This window comes from Carassius gibelio, chromosome A12, assembly GCF_023724105.1.
Source record: "Carassius gibelio isolate Cgi1373 ecotype wild population from Czech Republic chromosome A12, carGib1.2-hapl.c, whole genome shotgun sequence".
NCBI lineage: Eukaryota > Metazoa > Chordata > Actinopteri > Cypriniformes > Cyprinidae > Carassius > Carassius gibelio.
The window spans coordinates 7,168,108-7,194,943 of record NC_068382.1 but is presented as its reverse complement, the minus strand read 5'-3'; the positions used below and the strand labels follow the sequence as shown (position 1 = coordinate 7,194,943).

At 33.9% G+C, this 26,836-nt stretch overlaps 3 protein-coding genes and 1 long non-coding RNA gene across 6 annotated transcripts; 2 read left to right on the top strand and 2 right to left on the bottom strand.

Annotated features, from left to right (window-relative positions):
• Positions 1-3,481: 3,481 nt before the first annotated feature.
• si:ch211-131k2.2 (protachykinin) lies at positions 3,482-5,832 on the top strand. 2 transcript variants are annotated; one of them, XM_052610966.1, is made up of 6 exons: positions 3,482-3,741; positions 3,928-4,024; positions 4,425-4,457; positions 5,331-5,381; positions 5,532-5,603; positions 5,700-5,832. In XM_052610966.1, the coding sequence occupies exons 1-6, from the start codon at positions 3,628-3,630 to the stop codon at positions 5,735-5,737; spliced, it is 405 nt and encodes a 134-aa protein (XP_052466926.1). In that variant the 5' UTR covers positions 3,482-3,627; the 3' UTR covers positions 5,738-5,832. The 2 variants fall into 2 exon arrangements, with proteins under 2 accessions (XP_052466926.1, XP_052466925.1); XM_052610965.1 differs by having other exon boundaries at positions 5,331-5,411.
• Positions 5,608-15,281, bottom strand: LOC128024998 (histone acetyltransferase KAT7-like). The gene is made up of 14 exons (XM_052610938.1): positions 15,057-15,281; positions 14,504-14,651; positions 13,475-13,720; positions 13,199-13,281; positions 12,893-12,976; positions 12,496-12,594; positions 10,124-10,234; positions 9,563-9,754; positions 9,347-9,436; positions 9,046-9,186; positions 8,294-8,387; positions 7,361-7,507; positions 7,169-7,275; positions 5,608-6,423 (listed from the first exon to the last, which is right to left on the bottom strand). Exons 1-14 carry the CDS (start codon positions 15,069-15,071, stop codon positions 6,322-6,324), a joined length of 1,659 nt encoding a protein of 552 aa, XP_052466898.1. The 5' UTR covers positions 15,072-15,281; the 3' UTR covers positions 5,608-6,321.
• Positions 14,548-17,129, top strand: LOC128025019 (uncharacterized). Of its 2 annotated transcripts, none has more exons than XR_008186086.1 (4): positions 14,548-14,690; positions 16,158-16,248; positions 16,380-16,439; positions 16,535-17,129. It is a non-coding gene; the product is annotated as an uncharacterized LOC128025019 (long non-coding RNA). The 2 variants fall into 2 exon arrangements; XR_008186087.1 differs by lacking the exon at positions 14,548-14,690 and adding an exon at positions 15,299-15,414.
• Positions 17,130-19,938: 2,809 nt separating this feature from the next.
• g6pc1a.1 (glucose-6-phosphatase catalytic subunit 1a, tandem duplicate 1) lies at positions 19,939-25,139 on the bottom strand. The gene is made up of 5 exons (XM_052610956.1): positions 24,784-25,139; positions 23,916-24,025; positions 23,058-23,163; positions 22,873-22,988; positions 19,939-21,933 (listed from the first exon to the last, which is right to left on the bottom strand). Exons 1-5 carry the CDS (start codon positions 24,999-25,001, stop codon positions 21,422-21,424), a joined length of 1,062 nt encoding a protein of 353 aa, XP_052466916.1. The 5' UTR covers positions 25,002-25,139; the 3' UTR covers positions 19,939-21,421.
• Between the last annotated feature and the right edge of the window lie 1,697 nt (positions 25,140-26,836).

Here is a 26,836-nt window from a genome sequence, read left to right as displayed (position 1 = left end):
TATATAATTACAATGATATATATATATATATATATATATATATATATATATATATATATTTAAATAAAGGTTAACAGTGAAATCAATTATATATATATATATATATTTATATATATATATATATATATATATATATATATATTTAAATAAAGGTTAACAGTGAAATCAATTCAATTTATATTTTTGTTTTTCAAGATTTTTCTTGTATATATTGTCTTCGATTGAAATCAATATATAGTTCACACACACACACACACACACGCGCGCGCACACACACACACACACACACACACACACACACACACACACACACATATATATATATGTATGTATGTATACAGGTGCTGGTCATATAATTAGAATATCATCAAAAAGTTGATTTATTTCACTAATTCCATTCAAAAAGTGAAACGTATATATTATATTAATTCATTACACACAGACTGACATATTTCAAATGTTTAATTCTTTTAATTTGGATGATTATAACTGACAACCAAGGAAAATCTCAAATTAAGTATCTCAGAAAATTTGAATATTACTTAAGACCAATACAAAGAAAGGCTTTTTTTTTTAAATTTTGGCCAACTAAAAAGTATGAAAATGAAAAGTATGAGCATGTACAGCACTCAATACTTAGTTGGGGCTCCTTTTGCCTGAATTACGGGGTAGATCAGTCTGTGGCACTGCTCAGGTGTTGTGAGAGCCCAGGATGCTCTGATAGTGGACCAACACCAGCAGATGAAATGGCACCCCAAACCATCACTGACTGTAGAAACTTTACACTGGACCTCAAGCAATGTGGATTGTCCAGTCCAGTCCTTTTTGAAGCGAGACGCTTCTGACGCTGTCTGTTGTTCAAGAGTGTCTTGACACAAGGACTGCGACAGCTGAAACCCATGTCTTGCATACGTCTGTGCGTATTCTTGAAGCACTGACTCCAGCTGCAGTCCACTCTTTGTGAATCTCCCCCACATTTTTGAATGGGTTTTGTTTCACAATCCTCTCCAGGGTGCGGTTATCCCTATTGCTTGTACACTTTTTTCTACCACATCTTTTCCTTCCCTTCGCCTCTCTATTAATGTGCTTGGACACAGAGCTCTGCGAACAGCCAGCCTCTTTTGCTCCTTGTGCAAGGTGTCAATGGTCGTCTTTTGGACAACTGTCAAGTCAGCAGTCTTCCCCATGATTGTGTAGCCTACAGAACTAGACTGAGAGACCATTTAAAGGGTTTTAATGGTTTATTAACTGATTAGAGTGTGGCACAGGGTGCCTTCAATATTTAACCTTTTCACAATATTTGAATTTTCTGAGATTCTGAATTTGGGATTTTCCTTATTTGTCAGTTATAATCATCAAAATGAAAAGAAATAAATATTTGAAATATATCAGTCTGTGTGTAATGAATGAATATAATATACAAGTTTCACTTTTTTAATGGAATTAGTGAAATAAAAAAAACTTTTTGATGATATTCTAATTATATGACCAGCACCAGTGTGTATGTATATGTATATGTATATATATATATATATATATATATATATATATATATATATATATATATATATATATATATATATATATATATATATATATATACATGAAACTAATACATGAAATGTATTCATTGGATTTAAAAATACATATCAAAAGCTGGTTATTGTATATTTAAAACACATTCAGATTATTAATTTAATATAGTTTGTTACAGAAGTCTTACATGTTTCTTAACTGTTTTTGTTAAAAAACTGCAATCTCAACAGATGGAAATTTGATAAGCAATTCAAATACATAAATGTCAAATTAAGTGTAATTATTATTATTATTGTATATTTTTTTTTGTCAAAATACTGATCAGCTACTATCAATGGTATATTCCACCATAAATCTATTCCTACTATGGGCAAACAGTTGAGTATTACATGGTAATATGGTGTCAGCATTGTCGGACCCCATTGAATGAACGGTTTTCATATGCAAATGAAGAGCCTCTGAATCTTTTTGATTCAGCACTCAACGTTAGACCTCTGTGGGCTTGGAAGCGCATGAGTGGCGTTCAGGTGAAATTATCGAAAATTGGTTTCTTGCTTTGTTAAGCACCTGTGGTGAGATCAAAGAGCACAAACCCTATGTGTCATCTAGGTTTCAGTGAGAGGTGTTTGTGTGAAGCACGATACGTTAGTCATTTGAAAAAAAAACTTTCACATTTAATTGTCCACCGAACACAAACAATGCATCAAGCTTTTGAAGTACTTTTGTATAAGTGAATTTTAATTGCTTCAAAGAACCACAATTAATGGTTTCCCAGACGATTCTCAGACGTTGACGTAATCAAACACTAATTTCTTAATTTTAATAGCTACAGTACCAGTTCATAGACTTGTACGAATATGTACACTTTAGATAACAATATGTACCTTTTAAAGCTTTTTATGCACATCTTCGGGAGCTATCCATGCTAATTACGACAGTGGTATATTTTCGACAGTGGATCCACTCAAAAATCTACATTCAGTGGCTTTAAGCTATTATTATATGTAATTTAGGCATGAATAAGAACATTTGTAGACTGTTAGGTTAGGGTTAGTAGAATAAGTAAAAGTACTTGCAAAGTTACCTATAGATAATAGAATAGACTATTTCCGGCAACTTGTCTTCTTTCGGTTAGCACAGGTTTAGCATTGCTTTTTTAGAAGTCATTGATCTTAGCCCTCATTGGTCTAAGCTTGTGCACCTCAGCTTAGCTTAAGTTTTTGAGTTATTTTCTTTTTTTTAAGGGTAAGATAAATAAGGACTATGACTAATCAGTTCCAAAAGAGATGTGCTAATTTAAAGAAAACAGACTGATAAAAAGACTGATCCAGTATTTGGTAACAATAAAGCGTACTGATACATTCATAAGCACATTTTTTGTAGGCCAGTCATTTTGGGTAGTTGGCATACCCTGTGTAAGTAAGCAAAGTAAGTCAGTTTTATTCCAGTGTGTTAAACAGAATATATCCTTAAACCACCTTTTAACAGATCACATTCTACTAAGTGGTATAACAAGTTACAGTAAGCAGCAGTTTCTTCAATGGCAAAAAACAATTAGAGTTTACAGTTTTTGTAAATCCAGGCTCATTTGGAAGCAATGATTTGTTTGTATTCTTAAATTATATCCACTACCAATCTTACTTAATAATGGACTAAATAACACATCAAAAATAAAACACTGTTTCATGAATTATTTTGCATCTTCATTGACGTGTGATGGGTCGATAAATCAAAACCTGGGAAACCTACAACAAATGGAGTCACTGATCACTCAAGTCAAGTGGCGGTTATTTTGCAATAAATGCATTATGTGAATTGATTATGGCAGAGAGATGGTGTGACGAGGGTGGTTTTGGGGTCTGAGAGCTGGGAGGGGGTTGGCAGCCGTATGGTTATAAATGCAGCCGCCACTATCTGAAGAACAGAAAAGATCTGTGATTTCAGAAGACCCTCCTGCTGGCTGGACAGACTGTACTGACGGGGGAAAAAAAAAATCTCTTAGCTGAGAAAGATTTTTCTTTTGTCTTTTAAGCTCATTTTTCAGTAGTTTTTACTTATCATAATCATTTTATTGACACACTTTGGTTCCTTATGGAGATTTGGAAACTCTCAGCGTTTATGCTCACCATACTTGCTCTTGCCTGTAGTGTTCAAGGATTGTCTTTCACTCTTAACAGAGACCACTGGATCTCAGATAACTGGGAGGTGAGTCAGGTTTTATTTGATTCGTTTATTATTAAGGAATCATAAAGGTTATGATTAATAAACTAATTACTGCATTTTTTTATCCACTACAAATATTGGTACTTGTTTGTTTTTTTTATTCCAGCGTAAAGCCAAAATATACAGTGTCGTATTCACATCCATCAAAATGCTTTTCTTGTTTAACAGGATGAACCAGTGGAGGAGACACTAGCCAGCCAAGTGGCCAGTCTACTCAAAAGATCCAAATCTCATCCATTCTATGGACTTATGGGCAAACGCTCCAGTAAGATTTAAGATTTGGTTTTGTTGGCTCTGGGGTGCAAAACAGAGAAAAAAAAGAACTGAAAAAAAAAGAAAGAAAGAAAAAAAAAACTGGTGGTTCCACATTGGTCAGTTTGTTATATGTGTTGCATTGTAGTTACTAATACTTTATTACCACCACCACAAAAAAAAAACAAAAAAAAAAAAAACTGGTGTCTAATTTAAAATAAAAGATAAAACAACTCAAAGAAGTATTAAGATTTAAAAATTAAGAAGAATCAACTATTAGTGTGCCATTTCAGTTGTTCTTGCATAACTCGCTGTTTTATTACTCAAATAACTTTGTAAATTATTATATTTACAATATCTATAAAAAAAAAAAACTTTTTTGACCACCTGATTTTATGTCCCTTACCTTTTAGAAGTTTTCCAGCCTGTGAAAATGGAACGAAGAAGTGAGTAAATTCACTGAAATTAAATACTTCCTTAGATTACTATATATATATAATAATCATGTTTATAACATATCAACACGCAGGGTTTGTGCAGGTTTTATGAGGGCAAACTGAAAACTTTTTTTATTAAGAAAATTTAAGGAATAAAATAAAGGGAACGCAGTATTTCAATGTTCTCTAAGTGTAAACGTCTAAGGAGCACACACGGAGTTGTATTAGTAACGCTGTTTGAAAATATAACCCTCATTGCATGTTTCATAAATTGCAAATGTCTAACGATTCTTAAATCAATATTCATACAAAATGGCATATAGGAAAGATGCATAGTTTGTGTATTAAGCGTAAAATCAAGCAATTTCTCAGAAAACAAGACTCAACGGTCCGGTTTCACAAACGGGGCTTAGCTTAAGCCAGGACTAGGCCTTACTTAATTTAAGATATTTAAGCAACTTTTAAAAAATTGCCTTAGAAGAAAACATTAAGCTGTGCATCTTGACAGAACAATGACACTGACGTATTTTAAGATATGTCAGAGCACGACGTTTTCAGTCGAGACCACTCAAACATGCATTTTAGTTCGGGTCTAGCTTAAGCCTTGTCTGTGAAACTGGGGTTATATCTTTATTTTGCATGGATCTTGATTTAAGGATGTTCTTAGAATCAAGGCAAAAATATTGAGGAAGATATTAAGTTTTGCAGTGTACGCAACATTTAATGCCATGGCTATGAATTTGAGATTTTTGGCTTCTATTTGAGACCTCTCTAAAGCCTTCAAAGACTTTTTAAGACCAGCAGAAAACCCATACATCCCAACAGACTTTTTTTTGCCATGGTCTAAATGTCTTGATTAAAACCAGCTCTATTTCCTCAAAGGGCATAAGGGGGACATGTTTGTGGGACTCATGGGCAAGAGATCTTCAGGAGGTATGGCTTTCCTCTGCTCTACGTACACAGGTAGTAAATGTTTTCAGACAGTCTCTCTTACAGGTGTTGGTCAAAGAAAGTAAAAACCCACAGATTTACACAGCACTGCTAGATTCAAGGTGAAAAACTGATTTTCATATTAATCTGCAGGTGATTTCAGAAGAACAATCCCAGAGAGCAGCACAGCCATGGACAAATCTGGAGATCTGAACAAACAAACAGGTAGAACACTGAAAGAAGAACTGTATTTATGCAAACATGATGAAATGAACCAGCAGTTTATATAAAGGTGAAATCATGATGTTTTTGACACGGCAGATGAGCGAGAGGAATGGAACAGACTGCAGTATTACTGATGACATTATCCAGCACTATTACAGACTCCACCAGTCTTCGTGAATCAATATACAATAATTCTTGACTCTTAGCTGGCACCAACATTAGAATTCAGAAGAACATCATTTGGGAGTAATTTTAAGCAAGGAAATGTCTTGCTTCAGGTATCAAATGTGATGTAATAAAAGTATCAAACAGGAGTTTTTTCTCCAGTTCTGATTTAAATGAAATCATTTTCACAAAGAAGTGAAGAAATAAACTTTGAAGTGTGTAATTAAAGCAAACCGAAACTTTTTTTTTTTGTGTGAGGCCCCCCTTATTTTACTACATTCTATTGATGAGAAACTTTTTTTTGCTTAAAAAAAAAATAAAAATAATTGTACTTAAAAAAAATACATTCTGGGGCATAGACAATACTTTGGCCAAATAAAAATATGAATGAAAAAAAAGCACTGTATAAAACAAAAGTGAGAGATTCCAGAGTTACAAGGGGGATATAAAGAGACAAAAATGACACTAACAGCTGAAGCCATTGTAAAAGACATTGTTGACGGAGTCATAAAAAAAGTTATAACGGCAGTAAGAAATGTAACACGCAAGTCCATTAGGTTCCTTTGGGAGGGGTCCATTTCAGAGAGCTGGGGTCTATGGTCTTGTTGTTGTTGCCCCTTTTGGTCTCTTTGGCCTTCCACTCATCAATCAGGTCCTGTACCATTCAGAAACAAAAGAGAACCAGAGTAAGAATAACAAAGCAAACATACACTGGCAAAAAATATCCTGCTAATATTTGCCAGAGATTTCACATTTTATGACAATAAAACATGCACAGGGTCCTTCACACAGACAACATTAGGCTAACACACAACACTAAAATAATCCAATAAACGTTCACTGAACAACAAAACACCCAAATGTGCATTTACTGATTATACAAATAAGAAGAACTACAAATATAATCACACAGGGACCTCTTGGAATCTCCTTTTTCTATTGTGATTCATAGTTTTCACTTAAGTCTAGCCAAATTTGACTTTTACTGTAAAATGACATACTGTAGTGGTAAACTATTTACAGTTCATTATTACCTAATGCTTTAACAAGGAAGTCATAAAAAATTTGTATCACTGGTCAAATTGGTTGAGCAGGAACATGTGTACACAATAACTTAGTCTAAATATTTCTTTATTTATTAAACAAATGTGTAATGTCTATTTTAATGCAATATTTCTGCAAGAACAGCGTAATGCGTTAAGTAATGTAATTGCTATTAAATAAACTTTAATGAAAAAAAAAAACATTTTGAAAGATTAATCCATCATCATCAAAGTAGTTCATTCTATAAAAACAATAGCCCTAGAAAATAAATAATAAATGAAAAAAATATATATACACACACACATTACAGGCTGTAAACATCTGTGGTTTTAATAAAAGAAAAAATTTGCTGATACCTGTCGCTTCAGGACCAGATGCTTCCCTTTCCAGTACTTGAGCATCTGAAGTGACTGCAGAGTACTGACAATGTCCACAGGATTCACTGCTGTCTCCTGACTGATCTCTGAAGACGACCAGAAATAAAAAAAGAAGCTGTGACATGGATGTCTTCAAACGCTTCCTTGTGGGACAGGGGCAACTTAACTTACCCTTGATGGAGATCTCTTTGCCCTTAAAGTTGCACATATACCGCAGCAGCACTTCCTTCCAGTAGCTGCGATAACTGATGAGACCCAAATCTGAGAGAGGACGTTCTGGAGAACCCACCTTCTCTTCAACCTTTGACAGCAGGTAACCTAGAACCATGACAAACAAAGACTGTGATGCAAGTGCTGAGGAAGAACAGCGGCAGAGATTATGACATCACAACTGCAACTGTTCTGAAATAACTCCAATATTAACGGGAACGGTTACAGTTTTAACTTGCAAATGGTTATGTCAAGTACTGATTCCATAGAGGCTCATGATATCTGTGTTGGTGAAAACACAGATGGTATTGCAGACTGCAGATATACAATTGGATGTCACAGAATTTTACATCTGAATAGCAAATCTGTGTTGCGTGGCTCTTTGTTTGCCAAAAAATAAAACTGTTTGATTTTAATTTGATTGCTTTTTAAAATGTTAAACAATGTTTTAAGCCTAAAGTTATCTTGACTATACATTGGTTTAAAATGTTTAAATCCAGAAAAATTGAAACAGACAACACAGAATTTAAAAAAAAAAAAATCTTTCATAGGGCCCTATTATTGTAACAAATTTATAATACAATAAATTACTAAATAATAAATTACAATTTTATTACTTTGACTGATTAGACATATGTTTTGATTATTAAAATATACTGAAAACATTAAAATGAAATTCAGAAATATTACAATTAAAAAACTAATTTGGGAAAAGCAACATTTTGGAGGAAACAAATATTCATACAGGGCTTTAAAATGAATTTGTTAAACTTTTACTAAATTGTTACACCGTATCAGTTTCATGATTTCAATTAATTCGACATGCTTTTAGATTACCATCTAGATCTTCATATCACTGAATTGAGCTCATATAGAGATGACACAGGAACTCACTGAAATCAATGAGCATCTTGCCGTAGCCCTGCCTCATGTACTGTGGCATAGTCAGGATACAGGACACATTGTAATTCAGGAATGAGTTCTTCTCCTGCAAAGAGAGGAGAGTATGCATATGACACAACAACTCTTCTGTCTTGACTTAAAAGACACCATAGGCTAACATTTCTCAAAAATGTTCATAAAAGTAGCATTATATTAGCATGTTCTGCTGGGTCACGAGACGTACAGTACTCAATAGGGTGAAGAAGTGCTCTTCTGTCTGGTTAGTATCCCCACAAAACACTTAAGACTGGTTCAGATTTGTATTTTTTAATTCACATAATTTGGTCCTTACACTGGCACTCCATCCCTGATTCCTTATTTACATATTCAGAACAAAAAACCTCAAAGATCAAAACAGATGTCTTAAATAAACTGTCCCTAATTTAAAGCTGCATCCAACAATGGTTCAGTCAAAGCTGTTACAGCTACCAACAGTTTTTGTTGAGGTCTGTAAAATTAACAAATTAAGAATGAAAGAGGGGCAACAGTTTAAAACACTTCCTTTTGATGTGATGCTCATCAAACTAACGTACTGCAGGAATATTTATTTTTTTATATTGGAGATAATTATTTGTGCTGGCTCACACACTATGTAAATTAATCTTAAGGTTGAAATGCAAATGTGTTGACAAAGTGCTTATATTTTTGTGCATTTCAGACCAGATCATGTAATTCACAACAAGTAGCCTCAAGCACCTCTTTACCTTTGAGAAATATCCCACGAGGTGACAGCCTGTGTTATCAGCTTCAGTCATGACATAAAACAGGAAAGGCTCCACATCATAGTACAATGTTTTATGGTCCAGAAACAGCTTGGCCAGCAAACAAAGGTTCTGGCAATAGATCTGTTGGGGAGGGGAGGAATAAAATTCATGTTTATCATCAAGAGCCTAGAAGTTCATGTAAGAGTGGAAACAGTCAATGCCACAAATCAACAAATGCATCCAGAACTCTTTACAGTCAAACAGCCACAACCAATCAATTACATTAACATCACTTGCCCACCTTGTTCTTTTTCCCATCAACCTCAAACACGGAGATGGCACCTTTTCTGTAGACTTCATCCCCAGGAGGGTGTTTCCACACACATTTAGCCTGCATAGATCACATATGACAACATGTCAAATTTAACCCCTGTATAGATTCAGCCAGTACTACCACTGAACTAAATGTTTAGACATGCAACCATAACAGATTTTTTAGGAAATTTTAATTTTATACCATGTGTCTGCGCAGGATGGTCTGACTCTTCATATACTTGAGGCAGAACTCACAGATGTACAGACGCCCCAGACGGGCGTATTCCTCAGGGTAGGGAGAATGGTACCAAGTGTCGAGCTCATAACGGCCAAACAGGATGGTCTTGATCATGTTACTGCCCTCTGTGATCTGACCCTGCAGACGCAGCTTCTCCTACAAACAACAAAAACCTCAGACATCAAATTTATACAAAAGCTAATTTAGCTAAAATAACACATAAGAACTAGGCTTGGGCGGTGAAACCAAAATCTAGTAATCACAGTAACAATATACCATCATATGGTTATTTATATTGAAAAAATAAAATAAAAATACATACACACACACACACACAACCAAGCTGCAATGACCATAATTTAAATACTTAAATTATGACATCTAAAATGACTATTATCTTCATTTGCAATTTGATGGGATGAAGCTAAAGGGTGAGATTTTAGTCCTTTTTTTATTATTATTTGAGCTGCAGAGATGCACTGCTATGTCAGAAGTGTGTAAACTACGAGACATGTCTGTTCATACCAGATCCTCTGCTGCTCGGGCCTGAGCTTTCCTGAAGAGCTCCAGATCATAATCACTGGTGATGTTCTCCAGCAGTGGTTCACGCGTGGTTCCGTGTGTCTGTCTGTGTTCCTGATACATCAAAAAAGAAGAGATGTAGATCAATCACATATACAAACACATCATTAATACCACCAACACATAAAATATAATGGAATTATATATATATTAATTAAAAGATAACAAGTTTTAACAAGAGCTAAATTGGGTTGGCCCACAAAAATACATCACTGCAGGACTTGGCGCACATTATAAAAAAAAAAATAAAAAAAATAAAATAAAAAAAAAACATTATTCAGGGATGCATACTCACCAAGTATTTTTAAACACTAATCCTTTATTATTTTTAACTTATATATTTTAACTTACAGGCATGCAATAAAATTACATTTAAAGGGGGGGTGAAATGCTATTTCATGCATACTGAGTTTTTTACACTGTTAAAGAGTTGGATTCCCATGCTAAACATGGACAAAGTTTCAAAAATTAAGTTGTACGTTTGAAGGAGTATTTCTGTTCCAAAAATACTCCTTCCGGTTTGTCACAAGTTTCGGAAAGTTTTTTTCGAGTATGGCTCTGTGTGACGTTAGATGGAGCAGAATTTCCTTATATGGGTCCTGACGCACTTCTGCTGAAAGAGCGCGCGCTCCCGTATAGCAGAGCACTGAGAGCACAACAGACTTCACTGATCAGAGCGAGAGCGTCGCGAAATGTCACAAAAGGAGTGTGTTTTTGGTTGCCAGGGCAAGACAACCCTGCACAGATTACCAAAAGAGAAAGAGCATTAAGGGACCAGTGGATGGAGTTTATTTTACAGAGCATCAACGGAGTTGTGCAAGTGTTTGTTCCCTGCATTTCGAAGTTGCTTGTTTTACAAACAAGGCCCAGTTTGACGCCGGATTTGCACATCGTTTATTTCTTAAGGATGATGCAATCCCAACGAAAAAGGGTCACGATCGTGTGTTGGAACCGCATGCGGTGAGTAAAACTGCTTCAAATATCTCTGCCTCCTTGTTAGTGCGTCCCCCTCCCCTCCCGGAGACTCGGGTTCGAGCCCCGCTCGGAGCGAGTCGTTGCTGCTGCTGCTCTCGTGCAGTTTCAGCCTTCACAGCTGTCACAGCTTCCAAACGCTCTCAAACGCAAAAGCCTACTGGTGCTCGTGATTCTTTAGCTCCGCCCACACGTCATGCCACCAGCCTCTCGTGTTATTCCGGGAAATATCGGTACAGACTATCTTTCTCTTATGAATATAATAAAACTAAAGACTTTTTGGAGTTATGAAGGATGCAGTACTACTCTATAGATACTCAAGATTAACAGGATATTGAGTGAAAACGAGCATTTCACCCCCCCTTTAAAGATTCACTTTTCATTCACAAAGATAAAATGAAAAAAATATCTCTCCTGGTGGAAAACAAAGACTTTAAAGATGAAAAGGATATTACCATTATAACCAGTAGATGGCAGCAGAGGATCACACATTAGCTAAGTTTCCTTTCCACTCCCTAGCTTTTTTTATGTCTTGACTTTATATTTCAGTACAGTAAAAGTAAAAAAAAAAAAAAAAAGTTATTATAGTCATCTTATAAGATATCCAAAAATCTTATAAGATGACTATAATAACTTTTTTTTTTTTTTTTACTTTTACTGTACTGAAATATAAAGTATAGCAAGTTCAATAAGCCTAGAATGGTTAATTATTCAAATATTTAACTAGTTAATTACAAATTAAGTTATTAATGGTACAATAATTAAATAATGTAGTGAATATTTTAAAATATTTTTAGATTTAATTTAAAAACTTTTTTTATTTGCCGTAAAAAGGACATATCAAAAAGGGTGATTTAAGTTTTATCTTTATATTGATATAATCAATGACTACCATGTGCTTGCTTTTTTTCCTCAATATAATGGGAAGATCTGCTAGTGTGTAGGACTCTGTGAACCTGGGAAAACAAAAATGATTTCAGAGTGAATTCTGACTAACCTACAGCAAACACCTCTGACTGGCCATTGCTTTCAACAGAGATGCCTGTGATTAGCTATAATACTCTGCAACACTGCAAAAACACATAAATAGAATCTTTTGGTTTTGTAACTCGAAACCAAAACACACACACAGGATCATTTGAAAGTGGTTGCCTTCGAATGGGTTCAGAATTGAGTTGGTACTACTGGTTCTATAAAAATACTGCCCCTCCCCACCCCCCAAAACAATTTTTCAAACTCACCAGATCTACATGAATCAAAATGGCAAATTTTGTCAAAAGGTGACAAGTTTGCATCCCTGCATTTAGAAACATTTGAATATAACACTGAATGGATGCTATTACCATGTACTTCTCTTTTTGGTCTTTTGTCAGTCCAGAATCCCTCCTCTTCCTCATCTCCATGACCTTCTCTTTATATCGAACTTGTCTTGGAGTTGGTGCCTGTGGAAGAGTAATGCAAATTAATATTACATCCCACTTTCCTAAAAGGTACATTGTGTCTCATCCAGATAAAGCTCTTCATGGATAGCTCATCATTCATCACCTCTCTGTGGATACCACAGAATTTATGGCTTGCAAACAATCACAACCCATCTTAAAAATAGAAGGCACCATGCTGCTGATGTTAGGCCTCCACGCAAGTGTCATCTTAGTACAAAAGCACGCATGCATTTAAGAGGCATTAACACACTTGTGTGATGTTTGTTTAGTGTTGAGTGAACATCTGCTTGGCGAGCACCTGATGTCGAGTAGCGTGTCTGTTCTCCTCGTTCTGTCCCTGACTGCGCTCTTCCTCTTGTTTCTCACGCTCGATGGCTTTCACCTGATCAGGACGACAAGCACACAGACATAAACAACAGAGACCGTGCTACACAACACGGAAAAGGATAAACCACACATGCCCATGCAAAATAATCACTGCAATTTAGTGGTTGACAAAATGATGTTTTTAACTGTCGAAGCTCATTCCATCCAAGAAATACACAAAATAAAAAATAACAGCAAATAAAGCAGACAAAAAAAGTATACTTTGGGCTTAAAGCACCTTGCACTCATCTGCTGAGAGGTTATGGTAGAGAGGGCATCCTGATATGGCGAAATGTCGCTCATGTTTGCCTGTTAAATGTCCTGTACAAAAAAAAAAATACAGAAAAGTAAACAGATTTTAGCTTTAAACCTGACAACAAATAATCCATTCAAATTTTAAATGTTTTAAAAAACTGTGAACATTGCTGTTTTCCAATTAAGCTCTTGTAAACCATTAGCACTGGATTTTATTATTAAGCAGATGCAAGAGGAAATTAATCTGAAGAGCAATTACCTAGAGAATTGCACCCAGGTGTGGGGCACTTCATATTGAAGTTGTAGCTCTCGTGAAAGCGGCGGCGTTTTGGACGATGGGAGGGATCGCTGCCAGAGTCTTTCTGGTCTTTAGTCACGCTCTCATCGTGGGATGCATTGGGACTGGATATGTCAATGTCTGATTCGGATGAGGGGGCATTTCCTGTGGGTGTCCTGGGGGGAGACTCATCTCTCTCTGCTACTTGTTTCACATCTGGTGGGGCATCTAGGAACAGAAAGAACATCTTATAAACATGTAAAGATGTCAAACAGAAAAGAATAAAAGCTTGGCAGCATGGAATTTAATACAACTGTAATCTTCATGAATAAAAGAAGAAAAACACATCACAGTAATGTATTATGTTCAGTATGTATGTATATAATTTTTTTTGGGCAGGATACATTCATGTTTAAAGCATCCAACTTTGTGAATAAACTAATAAACTGATTAGACATTTTCTTGCTGATTTTAAAGCGTTGTCCTTTTTTTGTTGAGAAGTTTATTTTTATATATATATATATATATATATATATATATATATATATATATATATATACATACACACACACACACACACACACGTGTATATATGCATGTATATAGATTTGTCTGCAATTTATATCTGTGTGTGTGTGTGATATATATATATCACATACATACACACACACACATTTATTTTACAAAAAAATGTACAGGACACATTCGTTTATTATTACAGCATCCAATTTTGTGATTTTCTGATTTATTAAAGAGTAAATCAACATCAAAATATTTTTAAGGGTGTGGTAATGCTGGTGAAATTTTGCAGGCACAAATGTCTATTCTCTTTAACCATATAGTAAACAATACGTTTTCTTTAACATGTTTTACTTTAACACATACATTTATCCAAAGAGTATCAGAGTCAACACTTTCTGAAGCGTTTTGGACAACTGGCACTCCGAAGTGCTTCAAAATCTACATACTGACCAACTGTTGTAGGTGCTAATACATCAGCAGTGTTTCTACCTTGAGAGCTCTGGCTCAGGCGCAGTGATGCTCGGGTCAGACGGGTGTTATTGCGCTGATGGGCTTCACTGTGGGAGCTGTCGGTCTTCTCATGATCCCCAGAGTCATCAGAATCAGCAGTCCCTTCTGAACTACTGCCTGCTGTTCTCTGCAAACACCATGTAAACAGCTATATCACCACGCACAGGTAAGCAAGTCAGACTAGATAGAATAATTAAATTTGCCGAAAACATAAATACAGACAAAAACATAAAAAGCAAACAGAAATATTTCACTATTATACAGTCTGAAATGTGTTTTTATACATCCCCACCTAAAGCCAAACAAGCTAATGTTAACTAGCTTCACTATAAGCTTAAAACACACAATTTCGGAGCCACTTCGGTGGTTTTCGATTCTTCCGTGATAAAATGTTAACTGCTAATACTGTTGACAAATATTCTTGATATTTTAATTGAAACTATATTTGTCCAAAAATGTAAATAAACACTGAGTTAGCCGTTAGCGCGCGCTGAGGCTAATTTACTGACACAGCTCTCGCATTTTCTCTCACCTTTCTCCGCGGCATGTTCTCCTCGAGTCCAACCGCTGCACTTTACACAAATTTGTCAAATGGAAATGTCTGTTTTCCTCTGTCTGATGTAATACAGCAGCTGTGTTTTCAGAAGTTTGTGTGTTTCTGTTCTCTTCTCCCCGACTGTTCACTCTCTCGCGACTCGCGCCACACCGAACCAAAGCGGAAGTGACGTCAGAATCAAAAACATGATGCCCCCATACGGCATTCACGGGTGCTAGCGATGGCATACGGCGAGTAGAGCCGCGAGCAGCGAGGACAGACGTGTAGAAATAAGTTTGGACTTGTTATGACGGAGCGATACTCGTACAAATAGGCTACAAACCATGATTTTCTGGTTAATAACATCTTTATTTGTGGATTTTATAGAACATTACGCAAATATAAGTATTTCAGCGTGAAACCTACGTTTTGCTCATTTCACAATGAGTTTATTTTCTTAAACTACAAAAACCCTAAAGATGATGTGAAATAAAAATGCATTTAAACTTTTTTTTTTTTTTTTTTTTTTTTGCCATAGAGTAGCCCTAATATAATAAAAAAAGTTTTATTTTTCTTTTATGCAGCTGATCCTAGTGTTCTAATACAAATGTTGTTGCCAAGTTTTGTGTAGCCTACAAAAACGTATTGATGTTATGCGAAAATGTGTTTTTAATATTTCAGACTAGAGGCAATGTTTTATGTGATTATTTTATTAAACTTTTTATTTTTTATTTAACTCTATATTATTTCCACAAGTTAAAATGGCTGATATTTTTTTTTTTTTTTTTTTTTTAATTCAAAAGGTTATTTATTATGTTTACACGAATATCCTCTTCTGTTCTCATGAAATCAGTACTTTATTTTAAGGTTTAAACTTTATAACAATGATGCAACTTTGAATGTGCATTTGAATTTAGTTGTAAATTACAAAATATTGATATAACGTGCACAGACTCTACAGATGGCGCTGCAGGCATATTACATGTGCAACGAGAACATTTTTAATGACATGAAACATGTTTCAGTAACCTCTATCTATCTGTCTGTCATCCATCCATCCATGTCATTCCTCTGATCATTGTTTCCTTGTGGTTGTAGCCAGCATGCATGGCTGTTAGACTTTGTTAACTGGAGAGACTGGGAACATGAGGAGGAAGATGGCATTGCAGAATATAAGCAGTATGTGGATGTAAGTCACTTCATCTGTTGATGGGTGATGCAACCTGTTATCATTTCATGCACTGACAAATTTGTGGCATGTTGAGTTTATGACAAATTTAAATAATTTCTGTAAAATGTAATGACTCTTTTGAAATGCAGATGCTTAATAAAACGAAGTACAAAAGAGAGCCTCCTGCAATGGATGTAATGGACAATCTTGTAAGCATCTGATACAGTATCATATGGTTATACAGCCTTTAGTTATTTCTTTTCTGTATCGAGGTCATCATATGAAACCTGTTCTTTTTTTATAGAGTGACTGACAGAGCACCACTGCCCATGATGAGCCTGGACAGTTTTCTAAAATGTTATATGAGCAGTAAAAGCCAATTCACATAGCCCCAATAAATTTGCCATTGTGAGCTAGACTAGACACACTAGTGTGTGTAATATGAATGACTCATGTAAGTGTATGTAATATGTAACTGTCTTTTATAACCTTTGTTACAAACAAATGTGACCCTGGAGCACAAAAGCAGTCTCAAGTCGCTGGGGGTATATTTGTAGCAATAGCCAAAAATACGTCAAAAATTATAGCTTTTTCTTTTATGACAATAGGATATTACGTAAAGGTCATGTTCCATGAAGATATTTTGTAAATTACCTACTGTAAATATATAAAACTTAATTTCTGATATGTGGTGTTAAGAACTTAATTTGGACCAATTTAAAGGCAATTTGTTAAATATTTAGAATTTTTTAGTTGTATCTCAGCCAAATATTGTTATATCCTAACAAACTATACATCAATGGAAAGCTTTTTTATTCAGATGTATAAATCTTCATTTTGAAAAATTGACATATATGACTGGTTGTGTGGTTCAGTGTCACAAATCATCCTTGCTTTGTCAGAAACAAATTTAGATGTGTATTTATTTGTGATTAAAAAAAATGCAACTAAGGAAATGTTTAATGTTTTTTCAGATGCTTTATAATGTTTAATATATATATATATATATATATATATATATATATATATATATATAAATATATATAAATATATATATATATATATATATATATATATATATATATATATATATATATATATATATATATATATATATATACACACCATACATATAACTTTTCTATTTTACTCAGTACATCAATTACTGTCTTGTGAAGTGAAAAGCTGCCAGTTTCTAAGAAATCAATCATGAAGGCATTTTGCAGTAACTTTAAGATATCCCCTCTGGCTAAAAAAACAATCTATAATCAATAAAACCTCTAGTGAAAAGGTCTCACATCAACATCAACATATTTGTTTAGAACTGTTTTCACTTGTAACAGTGCTGATCTGTGCATATTTCTCTCCTTATTCAAATGAGATTACTTACTATATATACTATACTATACTATATATCAGTACTATATATCTTACTATATATACTATACTATACTATATATCAGCTTTTTATCAGCTGTGTGGACTCTCATTCTGACGGCACCCATTCACTGCAGATGATACGTTGGTGAGCAAGTGATGGAATGCTAAATTTCTCCAAATCTGTTCCACCAAAGAGACAAACAAATTTAAGTCTTGGATGTTCTGAGTGTAATTTTTTTTTTTATGTTTGTTGACGCCCCCCCCCCCCCCCCCCAAAAAAAAATGCTAATAAATGCTAATTCACTCACAACAGGCAATTTATTGCTTTAAATCATCACTGAATATACGGTATTTCCTACAAGAAAATGGGACAGTTTGCATCAGAGGCCCACTTTAGTTTTTTGCATGCACAGCAGGTCTGCAAGCACAAGCGTTCACTACTGTTACGCATGGACAGCACTTGCTCAACTCTTTTTATTCAACAGGATTGTGCCATCTTCCTTTACGTCAGCTGGAAAAAGTGACCCCCTTGACTTAGGCCGAGAGAACATGCAAAGATGTGTGTGTGTGTGTGTGTGTCTGGATAAGCTTTTGCCATTTTATTACAGCTCATTCATGCAGTGGAGCGGAAAACAGCTCAAGCAGTCATTAACCTTACCTCTCTTTAAATGACTCTTGGTATCATTGTTCATGCAGAAGTCCACTGGCCAAATCTTGTTTATCAGTGCGTACAAAGAGGAAGAGACCCACTCAAGACTCTGTACTACAGTGATAAAAAAAAATGATAAGGAGGGAATGATTGCTGAGGTGGAAGCAAAACATCTTATCATTACAGTGCAAGTGTATTGTGATTTCTTGCAGAATTTTTCAATTCTGTCATCATTCACTTACATTCATATCATTCCAAAACTGAATGGCTTTCTTTCTTCTATAGTATACAAAATAAGATATTTGGAAGAATATACTGGTTGTGCTTTTACATAAATCAACTTTTACAGTACAGTGACTGGAAACTGAAGCTTTTAAGGACACAAAGCCAGCATCAATGTATTATGAAAGCAGCAAATCCATCTTGTGCACTATTTACCAAAATGTGTACATATTATGATTTTTTTTTTTTTAATGAAGCTGCTCACCTAGAAAAAACTATTTTCTATTTTAATATATTTAGAAAAGAAATGTATTCCTATGATCAAAGCTGAATCTTCAGCGTCATTACTCCAGTCTTCATTGACACATGATACTTTCAGAAATCATTCTAATATGCTGATTTGCTGCTTAATTATTTTTGATGGTTCTTATATATATATATATATATATATAAATGTTATTTGATCTAAAGATCTAAAATTGCATCTTCATCATTACAAATGTGCAATTACAAAATACATGACCTATTTCAATAGAAGTTACATTAAAGTATATTTTAGTTTACCATAAATGCTTGTCATTACATGGGGCAGTACACTTTTACTGTATTTCAAAAACAATGTAATTATTAATTGACATATAAAGATGTACTGACGTCCTACATAAGTGGGTCAGAAAACTAATTGCATTTAATATAAATTTAAACTGTAGTACATATTTATTGAATTGTAAATAACATGAAAACATTATTCAGTTCACACTGAAAAGTATATAACTTTTTTATTAGTATTCTAATGTGTACTTCTTTTTCACAAGAGTGCATGGAAATACATCTCACCGTCTGATAGAAGAAATAAAAGTTTTACAGGTTTGGCATGATATGAGGGTGCAAATAATACAAACATGTTTGCATTTACTAATATATATATTTTTTTTTTCAGCCAATGCATGGCCAAATAGCAAGTGGTGCATTGTTTGGGACAGAACAGCGCTGTGTGCAGCACACGTACCACCTGTAACCTTCAGTAAGGAGTGAAAAACATTGATAAGGATGTTTGTGCAGTCTGTGATGTAACGGGCCGGACAGATTCTCCAGGCCACAAGCCGCATAAACAAAATGTTCTGAACTTTGGCCTACTACGCCCGTCACTAACCCTTACAGAAGAACACATTTTTAAACATGTATAAGAGGTTAGTGAAAAGTAGGCAATGCAAGTTAATATTTAAAAGTAGGCCTCAGAAGGGAAAATGAATCACTGTGAATATGAAAAAAATGCAAAGAAAAAAAAGTGTTCTAAATAAATTGAATAAATTTTTAAAACTCACTTTTTAAATACGATGCATTGATTTATTTTCACTTTAAAACACTTTTACTCAGAAACTATTACATTAAGCTATTAAACTTAAGAAACCACAAGTAACACTTGTAAAAGTAATATTTTAAAGGCTAAACTACTATTTTCTTATAAAATGTAAAATAATGATTTTATTTACAAATGTGAAAAAATCATTTTTACAATGCACTACTGTAGGAAGCCTCTGCACCTGGACTCACTGGAACTGGAAAGAGGTGATAAGCTTGAAAAGTATCAGTGAACCAGAAGCAAACACCACTGCAAACATTGTTTCATTATTCAACATCATGTGCAGTTAAAGTAGTTAGTAAGTCAATCTGAAAGATATGCATGCATTCATTCAACTAAAACAAAAAAACAAAAATCTATCCCAGACACAATATTTCATAATTAAAGTCATAAAAAGACACCAAGAGATATCCAACATTTATTACTGCATGCAATCACTTATAATCTTAATATTTGAAGTAATACAATATAATTGAAAAATATATTTAAAAAAATTAAATACCCATTTGCAAAAAAAATAAAAAATAAAAATAAAAAATGCAATCTAATGTGAATCATCTGCTGTTCATCTAAAGCCAGTTTTTGGTAGGATATTAAAGTGTAGCTCCAAATAATACATAGATGAATGGTGCTATAAATCTTATATAAGTTACTGAGCTGAATAATCCCTTTAACAGCCGTCATATGAACAATGTACAGAACCCAACATTTCTAAAAGACAAGCTCATTATTGCATTAAAAGGATGCAATTCTTTCAAATGAATTATTAAGCAGTTTAGCATAACCTTTAATTATTTCTATGGGTTTTTGATATAAAAAAGAAAATTGTCTCTGACTATGTAAAGGTCAATAAACCTCTGCAAATGTTAGATTAGTTTAGGCTGTAAAATGTCATATGGTGCAACTCCCAAAAATGTATGAATTATTATTGTTATTCTTTATTAATGTATGAATAAAAAATAAAGATAAAATAAAAAATAAAGTTAAAATAAAAAATATTTCCTAATTTTTTCATGAACAAATACATTTTCACTTGCTTTATGAAATGTATTGCAGAACATTTTTCTAAAATATTTAAAAACTATACCTTAAAAAGGTTTTTTATATATAATGCTGACCAACTTTTCATATTTAATAATGTTTCTAAATGACATACTGTAGGGGAAAAAAAATCACTAAAAGGATGAAATGCTTTATGAAAGTTCTTTTTTTCTCATAATCTTGTATAAAACTATTTTTTATTTTCTAATTATTTTTCACAAAACTGCTACACTGCTTATTAATATTTGAAAATCATTTGTCTGCATCAGAAAAATACCTATTATAAAAAAAAAAAAAGTTGAGGTTGTGAAAGTAATGTGGTGCGACTCCCAAAAAAATGAACCAATATGAATACAAAGTACATTTCAAAGAACTACATTTCTAAGATCTTTTCTTTCTCTCTCTCCTTTTAAATTGATAAATGGTCAGAGGGCAGTTTTGCAGCTTCCCATCCTGTACATGCCATATGAGGTATTTTATAAAGAGCGCACTGCAAAAATGTTTGCTGAGCCACTGCATTTAACTTTAAATCAGCATTAAATGTCCTTTTCATGCTTGCTTTTTGATGAAATCCAACATATGACTCCAGGAATGAGTGCAGTGGGGAGCACCAAGGCCACAGCGCTCTTGCAGAATGACAGAAGGTAGAAAAGTAACATGTTGCTTGAGGAAAACGTCATCTTGTCCAGGAGCTGCAGCAGCACCAATGACACGCCGATGCATGCTGTCCTGACCGAGACGCTGCCGTGATTCTGGCCTGCTGTTTGACTGTAGCCTGACAGGTGAAGACCAAGCCCCAGACCAAAAAGTGTGCCCATGTTCCTCAGCAGGCTGGCGAAGGGGGTGCTGTCCAAAAGGACCCAATCTGGATTGATGCACCATTTCTGGGCCTTAGCCAATGTCCACAGCAGATCCACACCCACAGCTTTCAGAAGCACATAAAAACCCACGGCGAAAAAGAGCAGGAACAGAGTCACGCAGACGTACTTCTTCAGACTAGCGCTGTAGATCCACTGCACTCTGGAAAATATTTCTGCTACAATTATACCTGGGAATAAAAGACCATCTATGTGAGCACTGATGCACTAAAGTGGATATAGTTGTGCTCATTTTCATTGTGCTTTTCCAAATTGTAAATAAAACAGATATTATTGTAGTAGGTTTTACATGAAAGGTTCTGTTTTAGACTTTTACTTTCAAAATTTAATGTTCAATGTTACTTGCAATTAATTTTTTATGTTAGTGAAATTTACAAGCAATTTATGAGTACAAATTGTTTAAAAGTAAATCCTACACCAATTATCTTTCAGATGAGCATGTTTTTAATATCTGAATTAAAAGTCGTTTTGATATTTATTTTGGGGGCAATAAAAGATAAATACATAAAATAAAATAAATACATAAAAAAAAAACAAGAAAGAAAAGAAAGAAATAAAAATAAATAAAAGAAACGCCCAAATAGTGTATTAGTATTTCTAAAAAAATAATTTTAATAAAACTGCCTCATTCCTTAATAATAATAATATTAATAATAATAATGATAATAATAAAATTAAGAAATGTTATATTTAACTAAAACTAAAACCATTAAAAAAAAGTTACTGAAGTAAAATAAACATAAACTAATATAAAATAAAATGTAAAAACATTTTCTAATTTAAATCGAGATGGATGACAAAGCAACATTTCTCATATCAATTCAACTCGATGTACTTGAATAACTAGAACTGAAAAACATTAATACAATACATTAAATACATTAATAAAACAAATAAAGAAAACTTTACAATTTAAGGAAAGTTGAAAAAATAGAAGAAAAAACTATATATTTTTTTTCTCTTCTATTTTCCACTTTATATAAATAATATATATATATATATATATATATATATATATATATATATATATATATATATATATATATATATATATATATATATATATATATATATATATATATATATATATATATAAAGGAGATACCTACCTGAACAAACTCCACTGATAACTTGGTGTGGGAAATGAGCTGCCAGATAGACTCTAGACATGCACACCAGTAACTCCACCAAACCCAGAAGCATCCAGAGCATCAGCTGCAAACATCTGGAGGCAGGCGTTGTATTAAAACAGTGGTCTTCTTTAGATGATCAAGCACAGATGTCTCAAACTCACCTATATTGTAAAGGAGGTGGTTTTCTTTCAGCCACAATGGAAAGCACTGCTGTAACCATCACATACCCAACACCCGCAGAACCCATGGCGTGACCCGACGGGCTTCCTGCCAAAATTTAAACAAACGTGAATTATAATAACAGATTAGAAATATCAAATCAGAGATTGTGTGGTAAAAGCAAACGCTGTTTGATTAGACATCTGTACAGGAGCCTAAACTGGGCTGCTGGTTTCACAGTCTTGAACACTTGTCAGGCTGGGAGACCAGCTAAATCCAGCTTAAACAAGATAAGACCAGCAAACCAGCCTAGGCAACATACCAGCAGCTATTTAGATAAAATATCAGTTCAGGACATGTCATTTATGGGCCTTTTTAATTGATGCGGGGTACTATTTCAGTTCAAGAATGAGTGGATACTTGCCAACATGTGTAATATCAGTAGTAAGTAACACATATGACTTCATTCAAAGGCGGCCCTTCAACTGGAACACTACGATAACATGAGGCGGATCCGTTTCCACATGAAAGATTAAAACTGCTACCTTGCTTAAATTGCATAACTACCCATTTAGAAGGTAGCAGGTTTTAATTGGAGATTCATGCACAACATAATGAACGTAATAAGAAGGAGATTTAATATTCAATCAACCATGGTTTATTTGTGAAGTACACCCCAAAAGATTAGGCTTACCAGACATGAAATGATGATTTTTAGTTGAAATAAGTTTATTATGTGAGTTAAAAAGAGTCTGTAGAGTAAAAAGCCATTATACAAACCCGTTTGAGCACAAAAGGCTGTGACAGACCCATCAAAATCAAGTATTTCAGATAGTTGTGCAATAAATACTGTAATATACCTGGTCCAGTTTCACATGTGATGGAGAATTGCTGCAGTTCAGGACGTTTTATAGGACCATAAAACCTAGTCTCATGTACCCACCAGTACGGCCTCTCACCGAACAGCACCCTATGAATATATCATAAAATAATATGGAAATGCATCATTAAAAATCATTTGTTTTAATTGTATAGGAAAGAAAACATGCAGCATAATAATAATAATAATTCATTTAAATAAAATAATATAACATAATGTAAAACATACTCCAATGTATGTTTTTTCTTCACCTTGAAATATAATGTTTTACAGTGTAATAAATTGGATGAATTGCATTATCAGAAATATTATAAATTCAATTATCAAGTTAAGCATTAATATTTAAATGATTTGTTTATATTTATTCATTATAAATCATTAAATTGTGTTCTATGTTTTCGTTGTGCTGTAATATTTAATTTATATTATATCTGATAATTCCCCTATTTATTTACTGTAAAAAAAATTCTAAATAATTATTATTATTTATTTTTTTTTACTGTGTAATAAAATTGGTGGAAACTACTGGAAATATTATAAATTAAATTATCAATTAAAAATGAGTTATTTCTAATAACATTAAACATTGTGTATATACATTATTACATAAACATTAATAAAGTAACTGTGTTCAATGTATTATTTGTGCTGCAGTATTTAAGTTATTCGATTTCTGATAATGCACCGATTTATTAAACCATAAAACTTATTTCACATGTTATTTGCCATTACTTAATCTTATTTGTGAAGTTTACTAGCCATTTCTGAGTGCAAATTGGTTCCAAGTCATTTCTTTCATCCAGCATAATCTTATCCTGTTTATTTACACAAACTGATGAGCATCTCACCACTTCAGCACCAGGTTCAGCCAGTCTCCAACCACAGCCACCCAGATGAGTTTAACACCTATGTCTCTGCGCAGATGAAACCAAATGGGAAAAAACACAAAGAACGTGGTGTGGAGATCGGCCACAGAGGACACCCACTGAAACAGATTCTCGTAGTCCAGGTACTCCGTCTGCAAATGGATGGCTAGGTTCACTCCCCAGCTGTGGAGCAGGTCCATCTCTGCAGTCTGAGATCGGGACGGTCACCCTGCAAATGTGGAGGACAGACACAGGGCACAGGAATGGGGATCAAACTGCAGATACGAAGGCAGCCTGCCAGGCTTCATCCAACCATTTCTTTTCTAGTTGGACTTTATTCAAGGCTAGATGGATTGGTTTTGTTTGCATGTTGACTGGAGAAGTCAGAGGCCCTCGATTTCAGGACCTTTCACCTGTGATGACGCTGATGGGACATATGCTGATAATATGCTGAGTGGACAGACTGATTAGCTTTGTGATGTCACTGGAATGATACATTTAATACAAATATTCTTTTTTTTTTTAAATGGTTTTAATGGTTCTGTCTGGCTTTTGATCATTTGTCAGTCTGCAAATGAGAAAAAGAATGAAGCATACTGTCCTCATGACTAATTCATTGATCCATTTGTGTTTTGACTTGAGACATTTAGTTTTGGTGTACTTCATGGTATTGTTTCTTACAAACAAATGTTTTAAGAACATTGGGCTTTGCTTAAGCATAATATAGGCATATTTCTAAAGTTGAATATACTTTAAAATAATATACTTGCATGCAAATTTAATGTAATGTTCAACGCCATTCGCTAGCCTGTTGAGAAACATGCGCACCCTGTTTTTTTTTAAATATACTTTTAAGATTTTAGGTACACTATAAATTTGCATTCTATGGAAGCTCATTTACGCCACTGAATAAAAAATAAAACAAAGTAATTGCGACTTTATAATCCAAAATTCTGACTTTTTTTCCTCCAAAATTGCGAGTTTGACAATGTCTGACAATTCTAAGAAATAGACAGATTTCTAATTCTAAGAAATAAAGTCAGCATTGCGAAATAAAAATGTTTTTTGTCTCACAATTGCGAGTTTATATGCCGCAATTCTGACTTTCTTTTTTTTCTCACAATTACGAGTTCGTATCTCATAATTATGACTTTTTTTTAAAAAAGTCATAATTGTGAGCTTATATCTCGTAATTCTGAATTTATAACTTGCAAAACTTGCAAAAAAAAAAAAAAGTCAGAATTCTGAGATAAAAAAATCGCAGTTACCTTGTTTTATTTTTTATTTAGTGACGGAAACATGCTTCCATCGCATTCAATACAATTAAGCACATTTCTTTTTCAAAAGGGTTTGGATTTGGGGAAGTGTGTGAGGGCCCCACTTTTGTCTTGGAACCAAAATATCATAGAAACATGGGAGTGGGCTATTTTGATTAGCATACTGAAAAGTAACCAATCCAAAATCGTTGCAGAGCGTTTTGTACCAGCAAACGCCATTTTCTTCTATTCTGTGCGAAGATGATCTGTAAGCAATTGGAAAGATAAACAAACAGTACAAGTATCAGCAACAACAGACTAACAACTAACAACAGCTATGCTTGTCATTAAGCATCAGTGATCAATTTAATGATTGATTTGTGTAACACACATGTAAACAAACGAATTCAATGCAAATCAGCAAGTACCTATGTAAGCAGTCTGTGAGCAACAGGTTCCCATAACACCGAGATTATCTTCTAAATAGGATTCCCCTGTTTTGTTTGGGTACATATTTGCCCTAATTTTTCCAAAAGTCAAAAATGACGTAGGCCTATAAAATAATCACAAAACGTGCTTGTTTTGTCAAAATAAATAAATAAGATATACTTTTTTTACAATAGGACATTATTTAAATTGTAAAGTATTTACACTTGAAATATCGTATTATGCTTATTTAAATGAACAAAAAATGAGTAACATTTATACACAATAAGGTAACATTTTAATATTAAAATAATGCATTTAGCAGATGCTTTTATCCAAAGCAACTTAGGTGC

Excerpts from the sequence above, each read along its gene's own strand:
- si:ch211-131k2.2 (XM_052610965.1), top strand. The coding sequence starts at position 3,628 with ATGGAGATTTGGAAACTCTCAGCGTTTATGCTCACCATACTTGCTCTT. Across the intron at positions 3,742-3,927 it reads GGATCTCAGATAACTGGGAG|GATGAACCAGTGGAGGAGAC; the intron begins GTGAGTCAGGTT and ends CTTGTTTAACAG. Across the intron at positions 4,458-5,330 it reads TGTGAAAATGGAACGAAGAA|GGCATAAGGGGGACATGTTT; the intron begins GTGAGTAAATTC and ends ATTTCCTCAAAG.
- LOC128024998 (XM_052610938.1), bottom strand. Across the intron at positions 7,508-8,293 it reads CAAGATGCTCATTGATTTCA|GTTACCTGCTGTCAAAGGTT; the intron begins GTGAGTTCCTGT and ends TCATGGTTCTAG. Across the intron at positions 7,276-7,360 it reads CAAAGAGATCTCCATCAAGG|AGATCAGTCAGGAGACAGCA; the intron begins GTAAGTTAAGTT and ends GGTCGTCTTCAG.
- g6pc1a.1 (XM_052610956.1), bottom strand. The coding sequence starts at position 25,001 with ATGGACCTGCTCCACAGCTGGGGAGTGAACCTAGCCATCCATTTGCAG. Across the intron at positions 24,026-24,783 it reads CTGAACCTGGTGCTGAAGTG|GGTGCTGTTCGGTGAGAGGC; the intron begins GTGAGATGCTCA and ends ATATATTCATAG. Across the intron at positions 23,164-23,915 it reads CACATGTGAAACTGGACCAG|GAAGCCCGTCGGGTCACGCC; the intron begins GTATATTACAGT and ends AAATTTTGGCAG.